We start from the raw sequence: 26,551 nt of genomic DNA on the forward strand, positions 1-26,551 counted from the left end.
TGTAATAGTTTTTGTGTGTTTGCTATCATCAAGATTAGCGAACTACATTTCTGATCACCGTTACCCATTTTCTTCACACCAATCAGTCAATCAAACCGCAGTAATAGTTTGTCAATGGATGTAAATTAAATTTTCTGATATTAATTATGAATTATTTCCTTCAAAATGACTATGTCAATCCCAACATATTTAGCATTATGGAACTCTGAATGTGGAAAACCACTCGTGATAGCATTGTTATAAAATAAATATTAACATAGCAATACCGATTTTTTTTTTTTTATGTTACACAAGTAATAATAATAATAATACATTTTATTTCTAAGCGACTTTCAAAACTCTCAAGGACACTTTACAGTCATGGGATAAGTAATATTGATCCGACATCACAGCTGCCTGACTCTAGTGATCATGAAGTCCTAAATTTGATTGTGGTTGGCTTCATTCAACGTCAGTTAATACGGTCACAGCTAGGACAGGCTCCAGCGCCCCCGCCACCCCAACAAGGAACAAGCAGTTCGGAAGATGAATGAATGTCAAAATAATGTCATTATTCCCGTATTTTTGTGTATTATTAACCCCTCGTCATGGACTAAATATCATGTTTTAAGAATTGAGAATCTTAAAAAGTTGAAGATTTTGACTTCCTTCAACCAGACATCATTTGACACCCCCATCCCCCTCACTTTCTTTTTTTTTTTTTTAATATTGCCGATACTTATATCGCAACATCTAAAAATGAGTCCATGTCTTGGACATTTTTGAGGTGTTTAATTTGATCAAAACAGCCCTCGAAAAGTCTTTCAAACTCATCAATTTGTTCTGAATACGAAATACAGTAAAGTCTCGTTATATCGATATTCAAGGGAGTCCGAAAAAATATCGATATAACCGGGACTATCGATATATCCGACCCTGTTTGCATGTAATTTTCTCCGTGCGTGCATAGAAATAGTATCGATATAACCGGGACTATCGATATATCCGATATCGATATAACGAGACTTTACTGTATCTTAAATTAAAATAGTTTGATATCAAGCGTTTTATGGCCATGTTGCATAAGATGTTTTTTCCTCATCAAAAGAGCGTTTTAGAAGTTATCGTTACACGTTAATTTGACACTTGAACCAAGGACACAAGTAGACAATTCACAGTCATTTGCCAATAGATATATTGATAGCTTGCTAGGCAGGCAGACAGACAGACAGACAGAAAGAAAGAGACAGACAGACAGATGATGTGGACTGCAAATTTCCCCATTGTGGGACGAAGAAAGGATTTCTGATAGACAGATAGACTAATGGATGGATAGATGGATAGATTTTAAACTAATCTGGTTTTCGAAAGATGCTTATTTTACATGCCGTTGATGTGTTAGTTCGCGTGCGCTCTTAGTCACAATGAAGTAGCCTGGCAGCTGTTGTAACACGGCGGCGGGATGACAAGAGCAAATCTTCTGGCCGCTAGCCAAAAACTCCTCGACCGATTTCTATGCCCACGGGAAGAAACTTTAATGGACGTGGGAGTGGAGGCTTTAGTATACTTAAAAGGTCTGGGTGCTGACTGAGGAGATCTCCTGTCAAAGATAGCAGGTGATGCCCCCCCTCTCTATGACATCATTATCATTGCTCCCACCCTGCAATTGGCTGGCAACCAGTTTAAGGTGTCTCCCGCCTACTGCCCGGAGACGGTTGGGATCAAATCCAGCACCCCCCGCAACCCTTGTGAGGATTAAGCAGATTAGAAAATGGATGGATGGATGTATTATCGTTGCTCCCAATTAAGAAAGAAAGAAAAAAAAATCACACTTCATCCTCTTGGCATGAAAACAGATGCAAACCATTCAAATATGGCTACTAAAGTCTAGTCGTGTCACTTAATGAATGTGCCAATCCCAGATTACACAATCGTTTTAATCCCTCTTCATTCATAATTATTGTACGGTTTCTCTTTTTAACATCATCTGCTTTCATTTGACCAGCATTAATCCCGTGTGATTGAAAACGAAACCCATGGCGTCCGAAAAGTAATCTTGTCTGAAAAAAAGGGTTGGTAGGGGGGAGGGAAAACATGGGCATTGTGATTGGAAATCTTTTTCGGAGTAGGGGCAGATCCGTTGTAGGATGGATGCAAATTGATAATTTTTGTGATTGAAATTCCTCGTAGTCTCAGTTGAAATAGTTTGTGGTCAAAATCCAAACATTTGTGGTGGAAAACGACACAACTCAATTTTTATAGTCAAAAATTCAAAACGGATATGGCTGGAAACTACCATCGTCATCTAAAATGAAACCTCAATCGAGTCATTTGAGGTATAAAACTAAACTAATTTGATTTAAAACTAAGCATTTGTCCTATTGAAAAATATTGTGGCCAAAGACCGAGTCAGTTGTCGCTGAAAATAGTTTTTTTTTGCTGGACAAAATCTTTGCATTTTAAAACCCACGTGTTTGAAATTTTAACAAATTGTCCTTAAAAAGTAAGACGAGATGAAGAGCATTTGTGTACAGATTTTACCGCAGATTATGTTTATCATTTCGTAAAGAAAATGTGAAAAAAATATATGGGGTTTTGTTCCACTTCATGATCACACAGAGTTGTTTCTTCACCAAAAATTGAATTTCATGTATTTATGATTGCAGCCCAAAAAGGTCAAAATGTTCAGTACTTTGACAACCTACGATATTGAATATGAAATTTCCCGCTGTGATCCAAAGCAAATTTCATGTGTCATCGAGCACAGCGTGAAATCAGAGTCAAATATAATTCCTCCTTATTTTAGCTTTTGTTCAAAGTTGACACTTTGTGTCGCCTCGATGGGCTTTTTGGGACTTTTATTTTTTTTATCGTGGCAAAACTCTGAGAGTCTATTTAGGCAGCCATTAATGTCAGCGTGGAATCCACTTAAGGTGTTTAATATTCAGTGCGGTACTAATAGCACAGCAGGAAGTTTTTTTTTTTTGTTTTTTTTTTGGGGGGGGGGTAAGTTTATCTGCAACTGGACCAGCCCTGGTGCTAATGGTGGCGCTGCGCGGATTTTGTTCCAGCGCATCAGGGGAGGACAGGATTGGAGGGATGGGATTGACAGAGATGGGGAGAAGGGAGGGGTGGGGGGACGGTCTTTATCATCTTTATAGTATGTCATCCAAGTGCTCCTAAAAGGCTGGTGACCCACATTTCATGTCAGTATGTTGCTTCTTCTGTTTAATAGCATATGAAACTAATTTGATGAATGGAAGGCCATTCATTCACTTCAAGCATATGTCTGTCTGTCCACACACTAAATTTTTATCTCTTTGAATCCACACGCAGTTATAATAGTTATGGAGTTATCATCATAGTCAATGTTTATTATTATTTTTCTTGTATTGGATTTGCCTTTATTAGTCTCGCAGTGGGGAAATTTACATTTCACAGCAGCAAAGTTATGAAAGGAATGAAAGTAGAAAAACAAAATACAAATACAGTGTTACAAATACAGGATGTTTTATTGATATGAATCAATAAAAGTTTTAATTTGTCTAAAGAGCAGATATGTCTTTTTGTTTTTTGGATTGTTTTAGTACAATGATACCTCAGTTTACGAACGCTTTAGCTCACGAACGTTTCGCCTTACGAAGATTAAATTCCCGAGAATATAATCTTGGCATATGAAGTAGTTTTCGGCGGACGAACCAAACCACACAACGCCATAGTATTCTCAGTTTTACTGTAATGGTTTCTTATGGGAAATAAATGTTTGGCAGACGAACTTTTAGCCTTACACACACTTTCTAGGAACCAATTAAGTTCCTAACATGACGTATCACTGTATTATTAGGTCAGGGGAATCAAATAAATGTTTTGCCACGGGCCGCATTGTAGTTACGGTATCCTCTCAAGGGCTGTTATAAATTTGGGCAAGCCATTAGAATGTTTAATCCCCTCCACGTATTACAGATAGACCTTGCAACAAATTAATGACTAACTAGTTTTCAAATCTAAAGTCAAGAATAATGACTGTTATTGTGGTTTACATGCAACAAATTTTAATTTTGGTTCAGACTTTAGGTAGCAACATGGCACTTGACATACTTGATTTGCTTTTGCAAGCCGAATAAAATGATGTGGCGGAGCAGATTTGGCCCCAGGCCTTGACTTTGACACCTGCTGTATTTGATGATGATAATAATAATACGTACTTATAAGTGCCTTTCAGATTAACATGTTTGACCATTTACTTACACTGAATGGGATTTTTTTGTCCATTCACATATAGTCCCATCTGTCTGTATTCACAGAAACACAAAATTTAACATCTGTTCCCATCCTATCTTAAATAGCTTTCCCATAAAATGTATGTGCTTAGCATGATGCAAAGGCCCACTTATCCATTCACAAAATCATTCACACGTCTCTGTGAACTCTCAGTCGTACAGGAGTGGTCCATCGATGAAAAGGTTTCTTCAGCAGTCATCTGTACTTCTTTGAAGGTGTCGGACGTTTCGCTTCTTATCGAAGATGCTTCTTCAGCGAACTAAAGTCTTACTGGTAGTTTCGGCCCTATATATATATCCCTACTGTCCAGGCATGGTGTGGCGGTGCTGGACTCTGCTATGTTAGGTCCCTGCTCTCAGGTTGGGGGGAGCAGAGGACTACTCCCTGACTAACGACTGGCCTGATTGCCCTATTTACTCTGGTATCACCTCATCAGCATTACTAATCCTATGTTTCCTAAGCAGGCTGTTGTACGAACGATCCAAATAGAACCTCACCCTCCCATATCGGTTTAATGAAGGATTTAGTTGTTTTATGAAAATTGCTTCTTTTACTCCCTTTTCAAAGCATCTATGTTCTTTCGCTAAGATTTTAACCTCATTGTCGTCAAATGAGTGGTTGCTAGCTTTTAGGTGCATATGTACTGCCGATTGATGCCCACTAGTATCATCCCTGCGATGTTGATAGTCTTTTTTTGAGAATTTGTTTAGTCTCCCCAATGAATTGCTCTTTACAATTTTCATTCTTACAATGTATTGAATAAACTACATTACTTTGTTTTTCATTTGGAAGCCTATCTTTTGGATGCACTAATTTTTGCCTTGAAGTGTTTATCGGTTTGAAATAACTAGGAATTTTGTGTTGCCAAAGGAGTCTAGTTTTTCAGATACTCCTGCAATGTAAGGTACTGCTACTCCTCTCGTTTTTGTATCTTCAGAATTTTTGGTTTCATTCCCTATTCTTTCCTTCTGACATTTGTTAAAAAAAACACTGAGGGTACCCACAGTTTGTGAGTGCTCTCCTGATATATTTTGACTCGAAACTGACGAAAAAAAATTCTCAAAAATCATTCACACGTACAAACACATGATTGAAGCTGGTTGTTGTCTTCTTGTTTACTATTGTTGACAGCTGAGGTTATGCATCTGTTGATTTCATCATTTCGCACATCAGTGATACCATCACAAAATTGTTTGTACTCCGGCTTGCTTCTTTCTTCACTTTTGTTCTGGCCTGACAACACATACATGTAAACATGTGCATTCCGGTTCTGAGCAAATGTGCCACAGGACAGATGGCGTGTTTTGACGCAGACACGTTAGAGTCTAGGTCGCTGCATTAGGGTTTTTCTTTTGTGGTCCTGGCCTGTGGCTAGCAAGCTATTACAGTGGCAAAAGCTCTCCACAAAACAAGCTTTGCTTTACTTTTTATTTTTTTTTGTAGGTTAGCATCCTTTAACACTTTATAATAGCGCTTCAAAGCACATGTGATCTTTTGACAATGCGTCTGGCTCCGGACCGGTCTCATTTTCCTGTAACGTAATGGCTGCCGAAAGGCGAAGGCGGCCAGCCAGCCAGGTCACATTATTGGATAGCGACGGTTGAACCCGCAGGCGGGAATTTAGCTTTTATCGCTGACTGTATGTGGGCGGAAGGTATTGAAAGGAAATCAAGCGTGAAGCCAAACTGATCTCCATGAATGAATACATGATCCCAAAACACATGAAATCACAGAAGATGGAGGTGAAGCATGGTTTAGGACAGGGGTGTCCAAACATTTTGCAAAGGGGGCCAGTTTGTTGTGCTAAAAATGTAAGTGGGGGGCAACCTTGGCGGACGTTCTTTACATCTAACAGCAATTGATTTAAATAAATTTCTATGAGCCAGTCTGTGCTTCACATTTGCTTTTTTTAGTTTAATTTCAGCTATCTTAAAGGACAACCGACGTCTCCGGTCAAGTTGTGTCCATAATTTGTAAAATGGCTTCAAATGACTTCTACAGAGTGTATTTTACAAAGATTCCACCGCATATAGCTATATTTTACGTTTTAAGACTCACACTGAATATTCCGGAAGTCTTGTTTTTGAGTTGGTGACGAGTCCGTACGTGACGACAGAGGACCGCCTCCTCACCGTAAAAGACGCATTGTAGCGTCTTTCCATCACGTCAATGTATTTTGCTATACTTGTTTGGTCTGGGGACCTCGTGTTGCACCCAAAAACCGCCAGAAAAGGGCGTCCAAGCTCCATATAAGGAATTTATCAGCCTGTGGAAACGGAGGTGTCCACAGGAGGTCGCCATTTTGTGCCTCTTTTTCGGTGAGACATTTCCCCTCAATGTTGCCTCGAAATGGCACAGAATAAATTCTTTAATCTATTGCAAACATGTATGTTTTCCTCTTCAGAACTATTTGAATCATATTCATAACTGGATGTGTAACAAGAAAGCATATTCTCCGAATCTGAAGCCATTCTCCAGCAATGCAAGACGTCTTGGCGTGACGTCACGAACCGGGGGCGGGACTTTCTGAAAATGCCCAATTCGCAGCTCAATTTTCTTCAGATGTTGGACACTTTAAGTCAGGGGTGGGCAAACTTTTTGACTCGCGGGCCGCATTGGGTTCTAAAATTTGACAGAGGGTCCGGGCCAGGAGCATTTGGAGGGAGTGTTTGGGCCGTAAATACTAAACCTAAAGCATTAAAGGACAACCGACGCCACCGGACAAGTTATGTCCATAATTTGTAAAATCACTTCAAATCACTTATACTCAGACTTTCGCAAGTGTTCTAAGGTCGTGCATTTGCATATCGTTTTCCAAAATAGAGCACAGAACCTCAACCCAGAAGAAAGATTCAAAAGAAGCTAACAACATATGTGACGCTACAAAACGTAAATTTACATTAAACCGTGACTGTAAACTGTACGTGAGACTTATGAAAGGGGCTTAGTGGCTCGTAGGAAGCAATGCAAACGTTGCATTGTGCACCATGATGACAAATGACTACTGCAGCAAAATCTACACTGGAGATTTGTCGTACGTTATACACTTTCATAACTGCCACAGTTTCAGTGCAGATCAAACACACACACTTCCCCTTGAATTCTTTGAAGAAATAGTCACTCTGCCACCAGTGTCTGAAATTTTCTGCACTCACTTTCTACTTTTCGCTTCTTTGGTTCTGCCATGTTTAGAAATGGGTAAATTTCTTCTGGGATTGGCCTTTTTGGTGGAGCAACTGCCTTGATCAACAGTAGCTCCCCCTGGTGTTAAAACTTAGAAGTGCGGGCCATATTCCATTCTGTTTATAAATTTTCTTGCGGGCCAATTAAAAATGGACTGCGGGCCGCAGTTGGCCCACGGGCCGTAGTTTGGACACCCTGCTTTAACTCATTTTTATTGGTGTTTTGCATTTGACTAAAAATATCATACTGCATGTTTTGGGTATTTTAGATGCTATGAAAGGTTTTTCTGATGTCAGTTAGGAAACAAAAAAGTGATGTCGGTTGTCCTTTAAGCATGTGTTTTGGTTCATTTGAATCATGCATATCAAAATTGAATTGACATTGACAATTGAAATTGAATATTCTCTTTACTTCACTTGACAAATTTTCCATTTTATTATTATTAATACAATGGTACCTCGGTGCTCGACCATAATCCGTTCCAGAACCCTGTTCGAAAACCGATTTGTTTGAACACCAAAAGCATGTTTCCCATTACAAATAATGTAAATGTTTTAATCCGTTCCAACACCCTGAATGTTTACCTTTTTAGTACAGTATTTTATACATTATTTTATGCATGATTTTGCACATTAAAATGCTGACTAACACATCTAAAAAGCAATTTATATTTCAGAAAATGTTATGCAAAATGGCAATGACACAAGTAACATAAACATAAATGTAACCCAGGTTAATTGTACATTCGGAAAGAAAAGATTTATGAATATATTTTTTTTACCTTTGTGGTGGTCAGCAGAAGGCGGACGACCATCACAAATGTAAATAAAGTGACTTTATTATATAGTGCAGTGTATTTCTTTCATTACAATACAATAGCACATTTATTATACATAGAATAAGGTATGTTGCGTGTAGTTTTAAGTTTTAATTTAGTTGAAAAGTATATTTTATGGCAACCTGGGAACAGATTATTCCCATTTTAATGGTTTCCTATTGGGATTTTTTTGGTTATACACACTTTTTGGCTTACACACTCTGTCTGGGAACCAATTAAGTTCATAAGCTGAGGTCTCACTGTATTATTATTATTATTATTATTATTATTATTATTATTATTATTATTATAGAAAATTAGAGGGGTCATTCAGTCAATTACTCAAAAAAATTGCTGTTCCTTATTAAGCCTCTAAATGGCAGCACTTAGCACAAGGAAGAAATAGTGCTACTTCTCCATGTATTATTTCGATATGCGGGCCAAACCTTATTGATTTTATGACGGAGGCTGCAGACCGGATGAAAATTGACCACAGGCTGTATTTGGCCCACGGGCCGGACTTTGGACGTGCTGGTTTCGGTTTCTGGTTTTGTTTTGTTTTTGTGATATGTTACTTGTGCTTATTTAGCCCCATTGTGCGAATCAGTTGACATTGGTGCACTGCCACGAGTAAGCCACCAGTCCCGACTGGGACACTCCACTCAGCTGCAAGCTCATCTCATCTTGTTGTTCCGGACTCCCCCAAAACAGCCCTTAAGCCAACGTGACGTCCCCCAGGTATCAAATGTCAACAGGACTTCAGGAAGCAGCGATGACAAATCAGGAACTTTGACGAATCATCACGCCACATTTTACCTCAACGTTTTTCTCACTAGCAGCTTCATCATCTTCTCATTACCCTTTTTTCTCATTGTCCTTTGTCTAGTTGTAATTTTTTTCCTCTTTTTTCAACTCCTTGTTCATCATGCAAACATCCGAGTGTATAATTGTCGATTGTCAGAATCGACCGTCCATTAATGTCGTAGCACTGCAGCATCAATCAAGTCTAAAAAGGACTTCCACAGGAAGTGCGACATATTGATCGGTCGTTATATGCACTAATGAGCCCAGGGACGGGTCGTGGTCACATTGGCCATTGGAGAATAGAAACTGTCATGTTTCAATAGGCCGTAACAGTCCGCCACCCTCTCATTTTCCAAATTTCTGAAAATGGGATGAATGGTTAAACCCAACGTTCACGCAGACTTATTTTCCACGTTGTTCCCTTATGAGATGTTTGTGGGTCTTACTCATGATGGCCATGCTTCCCAAATTTCATGTTGTAGAGTTGTTTCGAATGAAAGCGACATTAAGCACTCACTGTTGAAATGTTTGTTCATGCTCCCTGGATCAACGCAGCGATCGCACGCTCACGCAAGAAGGTACATTCTAGCTCTAGCTTTCTTTCTAGCTTTCTAGCTTTCTAGCTCTGAAGCAAAATGCCGGTTTGTTTGCATTTTTTGGGCCATGCCAAATGGCCATTTTGTGTGAAAGGCTTTTTAGTGCTGTATGACACATGTCATCGGCTGTGCTTTTCACCCCCCCCCCCCCTTTCAAAAACAGGAAAAGATGCAACAAACCTTTTATTTGTTTTTGTTTTCCCAATTTGCATGGAAATGACATCAATTTTTGAGAAATATTTGATGTGGTTTCTTTTCTGTGTTCTAATTGTGTTGGTAGGTGTTGTGATACACAAGGTGGTTGAAACGGTTTGAGCTTGAAAGCATTGTTCTCTTCTGTGTGCTTGTGCAGCAATTTAATCGACCGTACATTCTGGTGTATAAGGCTTTAGTGTATAAGTCATTTTCTTCAAAAGATGATCCTGCGCTTTATACGCATGTGCCTTATATGTGGAGTCATATTGAGCCACAACAGGTCTCGCAACTACTGTCAGCAGCCAACTCTCCGTATCCCCCCCTGTAGAAGATGTCGTGTGTAACCCCACCCTCTACTGCAGCACTTTATAATGTGGTCTGCCTTATATTTGGGAAATTTAATACATTTCTGTATTATATTTTGAAACCTTTTTTTCATTCATTGAAAGTTCACACTATAGTCCCGTGCACCTTCTATGTGGAAAATGTTTGAAAATACACCATTCATTGGGCTGCGCCTTATACACTGGAAAATACGGTAGAATTAGAAGAGAGTAGTAAAAGAATGATTGGGTAGCCGGAATGGTTTGACATTAGTCGTCGTATTTGTAAGAAGGCGCACCCTTCGAGATGGAAAAAGTTTGAACATACACACCATTCATCGGGGGGGTGCCTTATAATGTGGTGTGCCTTATATTTGGAAAACTTTTTTCATTCATGGAAAATGCACCTTATAGTCCGGTGCGGCTTCTATATGCAAAAAGTTTGAAAATACACCATTCATTGAGGGTGAGCCTTATACTCCAGTGCACCATATACACCAGAAAATACGTTACTTAAAGGACAACCGACGCCTTCGGACAAGTTGTGTCCATAATTTGTAAAATCACTTCAAATGACTTCTACTGAGCGTATTTTACAAAGATTCAACGGCATATAGCTATATTTTACATTTTAAGACTCGCACCGAATATTCAGGAAGTCTTGTTTTCGAATTGGTGACGATTCCTGACGTCACGTCACGTCAGGAATGCCCCTGACCGAGCAAGCGACACACAATGCATTTTGGGTACTTTGTTTGGTCGGAAAACTTCATGTCGGTGGCGAAATTAGAAGGAAAACGCATAAATAACGCGATGGTGAATCGTTGTGCGTTGCTCCAAGACAACTATTTGATAGTAGTTGACACAAATTCCCAGCAGACGAATCAGCCCATTGCCAATGGAGCTGGGGCGCCATCTTGTGCATTTTCTGGGTGCTACATTGGAGTCCAGACGCCTAAAAATGATACGGAAAGACTTCTTTAATCGATTGCAAACATTTATGCTTTGCTCCTCAGAACTATTTGAATCATATTCATAACTATATGAGTAACAAGAAAGCATCTCCGAATCTGAAGCCATTGTTTTGATTCTCGAGCAAGGCAAAACGTCTTGGCCTGACGTCACGAACGAGGGGACGGGACCTTCTGAAACTCGCCATTTCCGAGGTCATCTTGAAGTAGTTTTGGGACACTTTAACTCATTTTATTGGTGTTGTGCATTTGACTAAAAATATCAGCTTGCGTGTTTTGGGTATTTTTGATGCTATAAAACGTTATTCTGATGTCAGTTAGGAAACAAAAAAATGGTGTCGGTTGTCCTTTAAATCTTTTGTTCAAATTTCATGAATTCACTCAACGTAATTATGTTTTTGTTTTATTTTTATTTTTGGGAGGGGGGGTGAATTTTGGGGCTATTTTTGGAACCCGGCTCATTTCAATTTGTCTTTTCTCATGCAAATTGTCATTTCTCTGTTCCATCCCCCAAAACACCCCAAATGCCCCCTCCACCCCATGAAAAATTTGACTCACCACGATCATACTGAATCAAAATGAACAATGATAACTCAGTGTGAGTGAGATTGACGAGCGCAGCGACGCAGCCTGATTTCTCGCTATGATGCGCGATGACGTTACCCGATGCGACACAATGCAGTAAATCATCAGCCTCATGCGAGCAAAAAGCTGTGCGTCCATTTGCTTCCTCCGCTGTGAAAAACGACCGAGGCGTGCAAACCAACAACACAAGTGGCACACTTAAGTCTAGCCGAGCCCCTCACACGACCCCCCCTTCAATCGCCTTAATGTCTTATTTATGACCCCCCTTGGCTTACCATCAAGCAACTAGCATGTTCTCTGGGGGATTGATTTCACGTGATGCCAGAACGTACTTTGAACCTTGACCCCCCCTCCTCTGCCCTGCTTTAATCACTTAACCATGACGTAGCATGTTAGTATCCCCCCCCGCCCCCCACCAGCTCCATTCCACCCTTTCCAATCTCTTTGAGGCCCTCGCCAGCCTCCTTCTCGGTGGCGGCGGTCTAATCTATAAAATATTCGCCTGCAGCATTTCATCCATGCTCGTCTGTCGTTGGCCCCGCGGTGAGCGCCGTCGCTCTCGCAACGCGGAAAGCGCAAGAAGCACCAGCCTTTTTTGGCCTTTGATGATTTTTTTTTCCCCGCATCAGTCTTTCCGCGTCAAGACTGTGTGGATTACATGGACCACTGGTCTCCCCCAAAAATGTTTGTGACCCATAAAAAAAAAATCTGGATAAAAGTACATTATGTTCGATTAAATGAAATCATATTAACTATTCACTGCCAGACGATGTGCAAAAAGTTGTCCACTCCAGTGTTAGGGTTTTTTTTCATTTTCACTCAAATTGTAGGACCCGCAGAATATTGAATTTAAGGACTACATAAACATTCAATACAGCGTTAGAAACCTTAGACTATTTTCTTTCATCAGAAAAATAGTTAATTGCTAAATTATATGGGTCTGGAGTTATCTGAGCTTGAAATGGGGGCGGCTGTACAAAATACAATACAATCCTAACATATTGATTTATATAGTGCTTTAACAACAGCTGAAGCTGGAACAAAGCGCTAACATGTACAAAAGGCAAATACTGCCCCCTCATGGAAGGGAAAAAACATTGCCAGAGGTCTGACCAGCACTTTATCGGCACCCTCCGCAAGAAACACCAAAACCTGAATAAATTCGGGAATGGTGGCGAATTAATTCAATTAAATTAAATTACCATATTTTCTGGAAAACACATGCAGATCAAACCTCTAAAGATGGAGGACACTGATTTGCTGTGGCGACCCCATGAAGGGAAAATACCTTCAATAAATGACATATTTTAGACCGTTTTCCATCCATAAAGCGCACCGGAGTGTAAGGCGCATGATCAGCACCTAAAAGAAAAAAAAACTTCTTTTAGGTGCGCCTTATATTGCAGAATGCGGTACATTAAAATGTCATTAAATAACATTAAATTAGAGTCACCTTTATTAGTCTACAGTGAAGAAATTCACAGACACACATTTGCGACCTTAAACCACTGAGGATAACTCACTGTGTAAAACTTTTAGGGTGTGTGTGTGTGTGTGTGCGTGTGTGTGTGTGTGTGTGTGTGTGTGTGTGTGTGTGTGTGTGTGTGTGTGTGTGTGTGTGTGTGTGTGTGTGTGTGTGTGTGTGTGTGTGTGATCCACCCTCACAAGATTTGTCGAGGGCAAATTTATTTAGCAGCTTTGTCCTGCTTTCTTTTGCAACTTGCTTCCTGTTGCACCTCCGTTATCTTCCTTGGACTCATCCTCTCTTCCCTGCCTTCCTTTATCTTGTGCCGCCATGCCCTCTCCCCCTCAGCTCAGCCTTCAAACACGCTTCCCATCCTGGGATATCTTCTCCAGACAGCAGCAGACATCCTCGGGAGGGATTGCATCAAGCGTGAAGGCTTCGGTGCGCTGACACCCTTTGACTTTTCTTTTCCATCCTTGGTGCTCTTTTGATGCCCGTCTTGTCTCTTTCCCTTGACGGGCAATGTGGGGTGTGAGAAGGGGAGTTTGGGGTACTTGCTTTGATAAGGTTCTTCTAAATATGTCATCTCCTTTCTGAAAAGCATCATAAAAACACATTTGACGTCATTGGGTCATATATCTGATTTGTTATTTGATGTCAGGAAAGGGGGAAAATCAGTGAGTCAATTCCACTCTGTCATTTTTATGCAGCAGAAAATCAGTTGTTGAGCCTGTTGTCTCTATAAAATATTGCTTGATTGGATTCAGTTGGTGTGAGGCCATGGTGCTTGTTCTCAGAAAATACAGTGTCTCCCCAAAGTTTCTTTAAAGGTCCATTGAGTCGGCAAGACATTGATGCCTTTATGACCGACCAAAGATGTTGCGGACCTCCAAGCCCCCCAATTCGCCACTCCCAACAGCCTTCCAACTTACTAGCTGACAGCCCGGAACAGTCTAGAACACTGCACCCACTCCACCCCAAAAAAGATTTTATTATAGAATTACAGACTCTGAACAAACCTTTAAAGGACATTGAGAAACGTTGAAGTCTGAAAATAACACATTTTTAGAAAGAAAAAAAATATTTAACAATGAAATATTTGGAAAAATAATCCGATTTTTACTGGTGATCCATCCATGTTGGTGAGTTCAATTTAAAATAGTTTCCTTTTTAATTCAGAAACAAATCGTGGAAACAACGCCCCAAAAATCTATACACATTAAAACTAATTTAAAAAAAAATAAATCTACACAATTGACTAGAAAAAAAAAACTATTACATGAACAATATACAACCGTGTTTTTTATTTCATGTTTTACTCCTTATTTTTCTCGAAACTAAAATGTGGCTTGCTGCTGCTCTGGGCCTTCTTGCATTCCCAGGGCAATGTTTTGCTCCCAATTGGATAACGGGTGTGAATAGATGCTAGGCATTAGCCGAGGATTAGCATGCTCAACAAGGCGTGTTTGTGTTGACGCTGCAGAGAGATTAGTGGCGCCCGCATCAACAAGACACCAAGCTGCAGGTCATCCGGATTCACCTCATCCCCTCATCGCTGCCCATGAAACGGCTTTGCGGCTATGCCGATGGCTGACAGATTTGCAAGCAATTTAGAAGCCAATCCAAATCAAAATCTCAGAGTTTTACGAGAAACGTGGAAGACGAATTTGAAATAGTCGACGCACAAAATAGTGTCCGCCAAAAATAAAAAATAGGACTGGACTTAAGGGAGAAAATCACAAAATTATCCAAACTGTTCATTATTTTTTATTTCTTTATTCTGGAGAAATGAAATAAATATCAGGAACAAACCCCTAAATATTATAAATGGAGGAAAATATTTTAAATAGTTGGAAAAACATATGAGACAAGGGATAAAAATGTATCTTATGAAATAAGTACAATTGTTCAGGTGGAATTCCCCACTTTGAGAGTAATGTGTTTTTTTCCTACAAGATTGATATTACAAAATATTTACAAACCTAATTTGTTATAAATTACAGTATATCAGCACGATATAAAAAATGCACACGCAATAAAGAAATTAAATAAAAAAATTAAATCAGATTCACACTGTCAAAATTTTAGGTGTACAATAAACCCCCCTCCAAAAAAAACATTGGGTGGAGGAAAAAAAGTCACATTTTTGAATTTTATGACAAATATTTCAGAAGATAGTTGAAAATAACCAACATTTTGGTTATTTTGGACTAAAAAGAAAATAAAATCTTGAACACCAATCTATTTCTGAAAACAACGATTCAGTGCCGTGAGAACCAAATGACCTGGATGCAAAATGTCAAAGCTGACCTGAAAACAACAAAGATGAAGTCATTACAAGAAACCAACCAACTCTCAAACTGCGAATGGACGAAGGAAATGGTGGCAACTGAGCCGTGAAATGCTCCGTTGCCGTGTGAGCAGCGGAAAGGCAAAGCGCTAGCTTGTGCGTATGCCCCGCCATCTGAGCGCTGTCGCTGACCGGCAGGGAGGCCGCCGGCCAGCAGCCCTTTCTGAAAAGGAGGCGGCGCCAAACCCGGGGCAGGCGCCGAGTGGCACCTTGTGGGGGTGGGAGGATGTCAACACTTAAAAATAAAAGGGCCGCGAGCAGCAAGAGCATCATCATCATCGCCACCTCATTTCTTTGACGCTACATGCACATCTTCAAATGATTAGCACGTTTTTTGATCATGAGTCATGCCTCAACCTTTCAAATGTTTCAACAGTTTGTCATCTACTCAAATGAAAATCCTTCTTTTTACGTGCAAAACTGAGTGAGTGAGTGAGTGAGTGAGTGAGTGAGTGAGTGAGTGAGTGAGTGAGTGAGTGAGTGAGTGAGTGAGTGAGTGAGTGAGTGAGTGAGTGAGTGAGTGAGTGAGTGAGTGAGTGAGTGAGTGAGTGAGTGAAAGAAATTTTGTCAGGAACATCTTACACAATTGAACCAGCAACATGATGGAGAAACGAGTATTAGTTCATTCTTTTAAATTGAATTGAAATCAGTTTTACAAGGAGGTCTTGAAGGCAACTCCGCCACATCTAATTTATCTCAATTATGATGTCACTGAAATATACTCACTGGGAAGGGAATTTGACAATCGCTTTTGATTGATACCTGCCACAGACTCCTCACGTACACGTCGGAAAGCTGTAACAAAACTTGGAATGCACCAGTATACCCTCCCTCCCTCCCTCTCTCACAGTTAGTCAGTCACCATTTCAAACAGTCATCGGTCTCTCGCTTCAACCCACATGCATGCACACTACTGTGTGAGATGAGTAAGAACAAGACGAGGGACACTCATAAACACCCACACACTCATTTCGAGAGACTCGCACTCACTCCACACAGTCGATTTCATCCCTCTCACAGTTTCAGTGTCTCTCTCACATTCACACACTCTCAAATACTTAGAGCAACACTCATCTGTATTTGTCACATCCAGACACACTCATATTCATCTCTCTTCCATTTTCCAACATGACACACACTGACAGATCTGCGTGTGTGTTTGTTGTTTAGCAACCGCGTAGTCCCGAGCAACCACGACCGGATACAGCGGCTGAGGCAGGAATTCCAGCAGGCGCAAAACGTTCCCGACGCCGACGCTGATGACGACCGCAGACGCGTGTTCAGCTTCGAGCAGCCGTGGGTGAGTGCCTGACCACCGGATGCTAACAGCGTTAGCGGCGGGATGCTAACCACCACTAACTGCCGACCAGACTAGACCGGACGCCCACCCAGCGCTAACACAGCACACACAATAAACACACTCCTTTGGACTATCTGCATGCGAGCATTACCACTAATCTCATTGGTCCATTATGTCTGTCAATCGTTCGCATGGACACGCCCAGCAACTCCACAACATTTGTAAAATCAGGGGTGGGACTTTCACTTTTTTCTATTTATTTTGGTGCCTTTTCACACTTTTATTGAGCAAAATGATCAAACGTAGATACTTGTATTCCCCAGCCATTTTGAATACAAAATGATGTTTGTGAACCGTCGCAAGGTTGAAATGATCTTATGAGCTCCTTTTAAAAGACGCCACAGCAAGCATATTTCGACTTTTATGTTGTACAATTCTTGTTCAAATGGAGAGTTTTTTAACGTGATTGTTAGCCCTCGTTTATTTTTTTAAAGTTTGTCAATGTACCTATGTGGTTCACCTTTTAGATTTCATTCATATCCGCGGAGAGACTCCATTTTTTTCTTTTCTCTGTCTGAGTAATAAAACTTTTTTTTCTGACACATTTGACTTTTTTAGCACAAGGAAAACAACGCTTGTGCGGGCAACATGACTGAAAGATTCCAGACCACAGGAACCAAGTCTCAGAACTTGAACATCAACTTATATACAGTACCAAAAAACTTGGTCTTAGAGCTTCCTTGAGGTTTTTCTCAGTACCTCCAATGTTTGATCGTCTCTGTGGATTCTGTGGAATTTCTCTGTTTACACGTAGGAATCAATACCGTCATTTTTTTCCCTACATCATTGATCACTAGTTATGTTATGTGAGTGGGAGTGCTAAAAAATTATGATAAATCAACAAATCAATTATATCCTGAGACAACTGATGCATTCAACAATGAGAAAAGATACTTTTCCGATCATTGATTCCAATTTCAATCGATTATCCGTGAGTGATAAATTCGACACTGTTGAGGGGGTTGGAAAAATGGATTAGGAAATGAATCAAATATTTTTTCAGTGTATCAGATTCAGGGGGAGAGTCAAATTTCAATCCTTGTTGATACATAAATGGTTCATTCTTTTAAAGGACAGCCGACGCCCCGGACAAGTTGTGTCTATAACTTGTAAAATCACTTCAAATGACTTCTACTGAGCGTATTTTACAAAGATTCCACTGCATCTAGCTATATTTTACGTTTTAAGACTGGCGCTGACTATTCAGTAAGTCTTGTTTTTGAGTTGTTGACGATTCCTGACGTCACGTCACGGAAGGAACGCCCCTGACCGAGAAAGCGACACACAATGCATTTTGGGTACTTTGTTTGGTCGGAAAACTTCATGTTGATGGTGAAATTGGAAGGAAAACACATAAATAACGCAATGGTGAATCGTTGTGTGTTGCACCAAGACTACTATTTGATGCTAGTTGACACAAATTCCCAGCAGACAAATCATCCCATTTTCAACGGAGCTTGGGCGCCATCTTGTGCATTTTCTGGGCGCTACATTGGAGTCCAGACGCCTCAAAATGAGACAGAAGGACTTCTTTAATCGCTTGCAAACATTTATGCTTTCCTCTTCAGAACTATTTGAATCATATTCATAACTGGATGAGTAACAAGAAAGCATCTTCTCTGAATCTAAAGCCATTGTTTTGATTCTCAAGCAAAGCAAGACGTCCTGGCGTGACGTCACGAACAAGGGGGCGGGACCTTCTGAAACTCGCAATTTCTGAGGTCATTTTGAAGTGGTTTTGGGACACTTTAAGTCATTTTTATTGGTTTTTGCATTTGACTGAAAATATTAGTCTGCGTGTTTGGGGTATTTTAGATGCTATAAAGTGTTTTTCTGATGTCAGTTAGGAAACAAAAAAATGGTGTCAGTTGTCCTTTAAATGAACAGTCCAGAAAATGTACAAACAAGCCCCAACACGAGTGATGAAAGGGGGCGGGGCTTAACCTGTGACCTTATATGGGCGTGATGTTTTTGTCCATTAATTAACCTCGACTAACATCTTCATCATCATCCTCAGTAACTTTTGTCAAGAGCGTGCAGCATGCTTCTCCCTTCACTCCGTTCCCTCCTGTCTTGTTTGTTGTCACCTGACCACCATTATGACATCATCATTGTCACATCTGCATGACATCATCTTCCAGGTAAGTGACTGCAAGTGTCTCGAATCCGGCGGCTCATCGTCATTCTCCTCACCTGTCAATCAGACTTTGCGTTTGAAATAAAATGGTGGTGCTTAACACATTCACTGACATTCCCGAATTTATTCGGGTTTAGTTTTTTTCTTGCAGGGGGTGCTAATCAAGTTCCAGTCAGACCTCTGGCAATGTTTTTCCCTCCCACGAGGGGGCAGCATTTGCCTTTTGTACAGCCACCCACACTTCCGTGGCAGATAACTCTAGAGCCAAATAATACAATACAATACAATACAATACAGTACATATATAAGATCGACATCTACTTTTTTTCTCATGAAAGAAGACATTCTAAGGTTTATGCATTGAATGCGTATGTAGTCGTCAAAGTCAATATTCTGTGGGTCCTGGAATTTGAGTCAAAATGACAAAAACCCTGGCACTGAAGTGGACCCATTTTTGCACATCGTCTGGCTAGATGTTTTTAATACATGTGTATTAAAAAAAAAAAAAAACAAACTGACTATTTGAGGGTGCATGCAGGATGCAAAAAAAAAATAGACATAATTTTCTGGAATATAAGGCGCACCTTCAACGAATGGCATATTTAAAAACATTGTCCATACATAAGGTGCACCGCATGATAAGGGGCACCTTCTATTTTGAAACATTTTCCATACATAAGGCGCACCGGATTATGAGGCGCATGGTTAATGTTTGAAAAAATCTTTTCTTTTAGGTGCGCCTTATAGTGCAGAAAGTATGGTAAATAAACCTTATTATGTGTATATATTGACTTGCTCTGCAATATGGCCTTGATATAAAAATCCTCCAATTTTCCCCCACAAAAATGTTATTTGAATCTATTGGCTTCACATAACTCAGGTCAAACGTTTCCAAGATTTTAGTAATGAACTGCTTCAGCCACCCCCCCCCCCCCCAAATAAACTGTTTGTGGTGTCTTTGGAAAATGCCAGCGAATGGATATTGATCATGTCACATGATTTCATTTTCAGTCCAACGGGCCCAGCGCGGCGGCCGGGCAGCAGCAGGGTCGTCACTCGGTATCGGTGGAGGTTCAGATGCAGCGTCAGCGGCAGGAAGATTCTTTTGCTCAGGCTCAGCGGCAGTACAGCTCACTGCCACGGTAAGAAGACGTTTCGGTGAGATTTTCTATGTTTAGATGTTCATGTATGAATGGATGTATTCATCTTTGTGGTGTTGATTCATGTATTTCCACACCCGTTTGCAGAACTTGTTCATCCGTTTTACCATCTATGGTGTACGTGAATTGTGTTCACGTTTGTTGGTATGTGTTCATATGTTTTTCCATGCGCAAGCTCACCGCCCTCAAGCTCACGCATAGGCCGCCTTTGTCTAAATGAAAGGAGAGCGTGACCACCAAGAAGATGGTAAACCGTCAGAGCGTGCAGGAGAAGAAAACCCAAGCTTTATTGTCCTGCGGAACCCAGCGAGCAGTGGCAGATAGCCGCGGGGACGGCTTTCGCTGTTCCTTGATATTCGGTTGTGGTGGTCACATTGAAACAAGTGTGAGGAGGAAGATGATGATTTCTTCCCACTGGCTGTTAAACATGTAGAATGAGAGATGAAACAGTTGGTGGTGTCTGCGTTCAGGTGCTAGCTTGTCTCCTTCTGGACCCTCTGCGCCTTTCTCACAGTCGGTGTTAGCTCAACTGACAGTGAATTTTGTTTGCACAAAATGGAACTTTTCGGTTTACGAACATTACATTTACGAAAAAGAAACCTTGGATTAAGCACTACTTTTTGAGATACACACCCCGCACCATGGCTGGCAGAGTAATCTTCGGCGGAAGAACACAAAAGCACACGACCGAACAGCGTCCCAGTCGGCCTACCTTTCTATGAGTGCACACGTCGATCGTCTTCAACGATACTTTTGCCGTTATGGGACCGAAAAAGATCCCACCACAGGCTCGTGTTCAGCCGAAGAAGACACAAAACAAAATAACAGTGGAGGAGAAGAAGGAGATCATTTAGAAACACGAACAAGGTGTGTGTTTGCGGCATCGTGTGTGCGCACGCGTGTGTCTCCCACGCTGTGTGTCACTTCCCTGAGAGTAACTTTCTACGACCATTCTAAAAAAAACATTCTACAAAAAAGCTTGACACAAAGGCGTTATTTAGTTGATGCTTTCACATGACAAATGACACCGAAATTGTCACGTGCGAGTTGACAGCTGGGGCGGGGCCGCTGCTCCCGACCTCCGCTAGCCGAAGAAGACACAAAGCAAAATTACAGTCGAGGAGAAGAAGGCGATCATTGAGAAACACGAACGGGGTGTGCGTGTTGATCCCCTAATCACCGATACTGGGATATTTCAACGAGTCGCTGTCACCTCACCAGTGACATGATTACGACGCCTTGCGCCTCGCTGTGTCTTATGCTGGCAAGTCCAAGAGTTTGCTTTGCCAGAGGTGATTGTTAGCCACGATCGCATAAGTTTGTTGCTTTCCGGGATCGCGAGTGTGCCATTTTATTTTGCCTAGTTTGAGAGGCTGGACAGATCGCTCCCGCCCGCCTTCTTTTGTCGTGTTTTATTCAGAATCAGAATCATCTTTATTGCCAAGTATGTAGAACACACAAGGAATTTGTTTCCGGTAGAACACGCTGCACTAGTATCGTTGTCAAAAAAACTGCTAAGTGGCACTATACAGTTCCATGTTGGCTACTGTTGAAGGAGCGTGTGACCGAGGCTGCCATTCGTGGCGCCATCTTGCATCTTCCGGGTCCGTGGAATCATCGGACTCACGCCTTTTGTTGTGATAAAATCTCTGCCAGCACCTACGGGACTCGAAGCGGATGCAGATGACATCGAGGAGCTTGTTGCTGACCATGATGAGGTCCTCAACACACAGGATTTGATTTGCCTTCAAGAGGAGAAGCAGAAGCAGGCCATTCAGGAGTTGATGTGCAGGCTTTTATTGAACAGTTCCATCCAGAAAAGGCTATGCGAATCATCAACATGATGAATGATAATGTGATGCCTAAGTTTCGTAAGACCTTACAAGTTAGAAAGCAACAGGTGTCAATTAAGAGCCATCAACGACCATCACAAATGTAAATAAAGTGACTTTATTCATGGGCCAGCCGTGGTGGGTATGTATTATGAAAATTGTGCGTATTATAAGGTTTACTGTATATATATATATATATATAAATAACTTAGTAGTAGTATATTACTTAGTCTCGCATGTTAGCCTCGCCACAACCTTTTTAACCCTTTCAGCGACAGAGGTCACAACAGTGGACAGCTTACCGTGTTATCCGGTTCCAAGGTACAAAATAGGGTTGAAACTTTTTTTCTCTCACACATCATAAAAATAATAATAGAAAATACACAATGCATTCAGAATCCTCTTTATTGGCCAAATATGTAGAACACAAGGAATTTGTCAATGATGCAACACGTTACTGTAGTATCATAAACAAAGACATGACAAATAAGTATTGAAGGGCGTTGTAAGTGGTACCTCTCAGGAACAACTGTGAGAAGCGGTATCAAGCAGAGTTAAAGTGAACCACTACACAGATTTGGGTTACCGTTTATAGAGTGAATGACTAAAGGGAAGAATCTGTTTAAGTGTCTGCTGGATTTGGTGCGCATGGATGGGTAGCGCCTTCTTGAGTGTAGTAGCTTGAAAAGTGGTGTGGAGGGTACGCAGGGTTCAGTAGGATTTTGTCACTCGAGTGGGTACGGCGGTGCCAATGATTTTTTTCCACTGTCCAAACCGTCAGTTGAAGTCAGATTTTGGCTGTTTTTTGTGGCGGCCAAACCAGAATGATCTGCCGTAGCACCTCCTGTGTTCAAAAGAATACAATTGATATGGTCCCCAGATCACATCACTGCGATTCTGGTTGCCTTTAGTGAGCCTGTCTTGTAAAAGGCAAAGTGGTGTACTGGCTTTATATACACAGTGTATTTTTATGGTTATCTTGAGAGTAAATTTCATTTTTAGAAATCTATATTCTAATCTTTGTGCTAATGAGATGATGTTGGTTTATTTTTTTGTGTGTAGCCAACCCCGGAAAAATCCCAGCACCATCTCTCAGGACCCTTGGGAAAAGTCGTACCCTGCCGGGGAAGTCTTCCAAACAGCCAAGGACAATCCTCGCTACTCCAGCTACCAGGGCTCCCGCAACGGCTTCCCCAGCGTGGCTAACGTCAACGCTAGGGTCCTCCTTGAGGCGCAGGAGCTCCTCCGGCAAGAGCAGAGGCGGCGAGAGCTTGAGGCCAAGGAGCGGGCCTCCCCAAGAGACATGATGGCCTCCCCGGTGTCTTCCCCCAAAGGTCCATACCGTCACGATGTGCCACCTTCACCTTCACAGCTCGCCAGACTCAACCGCATCGGCTCTGAGAAAGGACGACTCTTTTATTCCTGAGTGGTGCCCCCCCCCCCCCCCCCCCCCCCACCTTAGCCTGGTATCCGAGGCGTCCGTTTTGTGAAACACTTGTGGACGGCGCTCATTTTGTGAGCCCGAAACTGTGCGGCCCTTTGTTTGAACCTCCTCTGGTCATGGCTCAACACGCACAAACGGTACCTCGTTTTTCTTTTGTTCCTGATGGCAGTTGTCAGATATTTGGTTTTACGGCTCAGTGTTAGGCTAACATGCTAGCCAATCTGAATAGGTCGCTCTCACGTGAAGCCACTTGTGCTTTGTTTTTGTTTGTTTTCCTCTCATCATCTTGTGTGCATAGCATTCACCTGTTTGCATTTGATTGCATAACCCCCCTCACGGTTGTTCTAAAAATGGTGCACTCTTGCTGCATCATTGAGTGTTGTAACCGAAGATAATTATGTACCAGGGCCACGCAACGAAAGAAAATTTTAAAACACAACAAGTGAAGTGGATGAACTCCGTGGGCAGTGTATTGTTTTGGCTGTTGTCAGCACTAAGTTGGCGTACCTTTAAAATTGTAGATAATATTTTATATTGACAAATTGAAAAAAAAATCATGAGACAGCGAATACCAAATTGCATGGCGCGAATGTTTTAGGTTCGTAAGCAAGCTAGTTGGCTAGTCCAAGCCTGCTAACGGACGTGTCTTGAGGCAAACCCCAATCGCTGCTATTCATACAAACAAATTGTACCAAATTAACAACACCTACTGTTTAAGACACTTGTGTTTAACAATTTAAACGGCTTCTTTGGACTCAATCACACTTTGGCAGCACCAGGAGAAAAAAAGAGATAACGACCTCCCAGAATGCCTTGCTGTGAGATGAATTCACGTGACCTAAAGTGACGGTCAATCCACTTCCACTTCATCCTATCAAATTAAGTGAACAGGAAAATATTTGGCATAGGTTTTAATATTTTCCACCTCAAATTTAATCCTACCCTGATAAACAGCACAGCTGTATGTTCACTCCACTTCCTTTCAACAGGTGTTTCATTTTTGTTTTCCATCTCCAATGCTATGCTAGCTAGATGTTAGCATAGCCGCTGTAATCCATAAGATCACAGCCGGGGCTATGTAATGGCTTTGATTATTCTCTTCAATGCTATACTTTGCATTCACTTTCTGGTCTTCCTTTCTTGGATCTCTTGAGAGAAGTCAAAATGGAACAGCGTTGTTGACTTTCGTGTTGATAACCGATCTGTCGCCACAACTTCCCTGCCCTGATTCTGTGAACTTCCTGTTCCGCCTCCCAAAATAAGCGGGGATAGGGAACTATCATTCGGCCTGAAACGATCATGAACAATTCATTCAGCTGTGTTGGAGGGATCTAAAACTAGCTGGAGATGGTTCTCGATGGAAAAAAATGGGTCGTGGTGTGTCGCCAATAAAAATATACACACTCCCCTTCATGAATAATTAATGAGAAGTTGTTTCCGTGGACTCTACCAAGAAGGGTTGACAGCTCTGATTTGCTCCCATCTAATCCCCCCGCACACACACTCGCCGGCCTGCCTGCTGCTCCAGGCTTTCGATGTTGTCGTTCATTAGCCTACCTCTGTGCCTTCATCACCCCCCCCCCCCACGCTCCCCACTTCATTGTCACCCTCGTCGTGCTACTCTACCACCACCCTAACCCCCTTCGCTTCCTCTCACGAGCTGCTCTCTCACACTGAATTTTTCATCAGTAGCCACCTGCTGCCCGCGCTAGAAGAAAGAAAAGCAGATGCAAAGACGGCCACAAATTAGCTTGCTTTGACACAATTGGGCCTTTGAGTGTTAATATGCGAGCTAACTAGCATGTGTCGTAAGGTAAAACATAACACTGTTCGCACCTTTTTATCGAGACTATTGTTACCCCTGTTAGCGGTTGATGCATCTTTAGCGACGTTTTTAGGGCCTTGTTACTATTGCTGGTGACGTTACTCCCACCGCTACTACCGTTAGGAAGTCTCCAACTACTTTGTGAGTAACACTGACACCCCCTTTTCAGCAGCATTGTTGGCAACATCGCTGGCGCCGCTGTTTGCAAATCTGTCGGCGACAGTCATAGTTGGCAACTCTGGACCTTCTTTACTAATAAATGCATATAAATTGTTTCCCACTGCACACAAATACAGCATATTCACAAAATAACCATCTCATTTATGACGCTTGCTTACTGACCAATTTGCTACTCACCAACCCGCGTATGTTAGTGAATCAGAATTCATTCTAAATGATGAGCCTGTACCCATAGGCTTAAATCTGCATGAAATATGTGTGCAAGTCTCTCCCTGCGAACTTCAGAAATTTTGTTTGCCACAAAACTTTCATCACTTTTGATGGCCATTATTCTACATTAGAGAATCTGGCCTTGTTGCCAGTTGCTCCCAATTCAAGCTAATTCCATTCTGTGTTGTTATTTTCAACAGATTTAGCTGCTGCTAAAAACTTAGCTAGGCTAAGTTGAGCCGCTAACATGAAGTGAATTAAATTACAGTCACTCCAAAGAAGCCATCAACGTTTTGGAATCAAACTTTGCGTTCCAGACTGAATGCTAATCAGCCAGGTCGCTTGTTAGCAGCAGTAGCATCATATTATTCTTGAAATATGTGACGCTTCTTAAATTGTATTTTTAATGTATTTTCTCAGTTTTGTGTGTGTAAGCAAGTTGAAATGACAAAATGAAATTTCTACATTGTTGTCGCCACACCAACCGATGTGATGGAAAATAGGTTGTCTCTGCGCTAGTTGCAAAGTGCCTGATGATAATAATCATGATGATGTCATATTTTACACGGAGAAAGTATACTTTTGCTTATTGTCTTTGTAGTACTACAGTATTTCATGAATTCCTGGTACTCCTTCCTCTGCTCTGTTTGGACTATAAATGCAACTGTGGCCCCTTTGGAGTGAGCCGTCGGCCATCTTTGTATCCTGATTTTTATTTTTATTGTATTTTTTTAGGATGAAATGCGGAGGCTGATGTGCAATTGCTTTTTTTGTTTCCTTGGACATGTTATCAGAAGTCGTGTACATATCAAAATGTAGAATAAAATGTACGTTGTTGCTTAGATTGTCATCAT

At 41.3% G+C, this 26,551-nt stretch overlaps 1 protein-coding gene across 2 annotated transcripts in view; it reads left to right on the forward strand.

Moving 5' to 3' along the window:
• Window positions 1-26,538, forward strand: part of pard3ab (par-3 family cell polarity regulator alpha, b) — a 154,701-nt gene extending 128,163 nt beyond the window's left edge. For both annotated transcript variants that reach the window (XM_089008591.1, XM_089008592.1), the window contains 3 exons: window positions 16,720-16,849; window positions 20,058-20,188; window positions 23,101-26,538. In XM_089008591.1, coding sequence (XP_088864717.1) covers window positions 16,720-16,849; window positions 20,058-20,188; window positions 23,101-23,464 — 625 coding nt within the window. In that variant the 3' untranslated portion in view covers window positions 23,465-26,538. The remainder of the gene's footprint in view (window positions 1-16,719; window positions 16,850-20,057; window positions 20,189-23,100) is intronic.
• The last annotated feature ends 13 nt before the right edge of the window (window positions 26,539-26,551 follow it).

The sequence above is a fragment of the Hippocampus bargibanti genome, linkage group LG11 (assembly GCF_051943395.1).
Source record: "Hippocampus bargibanti isolate YZ-2025 linkage group LG11, ASM5194339v1, whole genome shotgun sequence".
Taxonomy (NCBI): Eukaryota; Metazoa; Chordata; class Actinopteri; order Syngnathiformes; family Syngnathidae; genus Hippocampus; species Hippocampus bargibanti.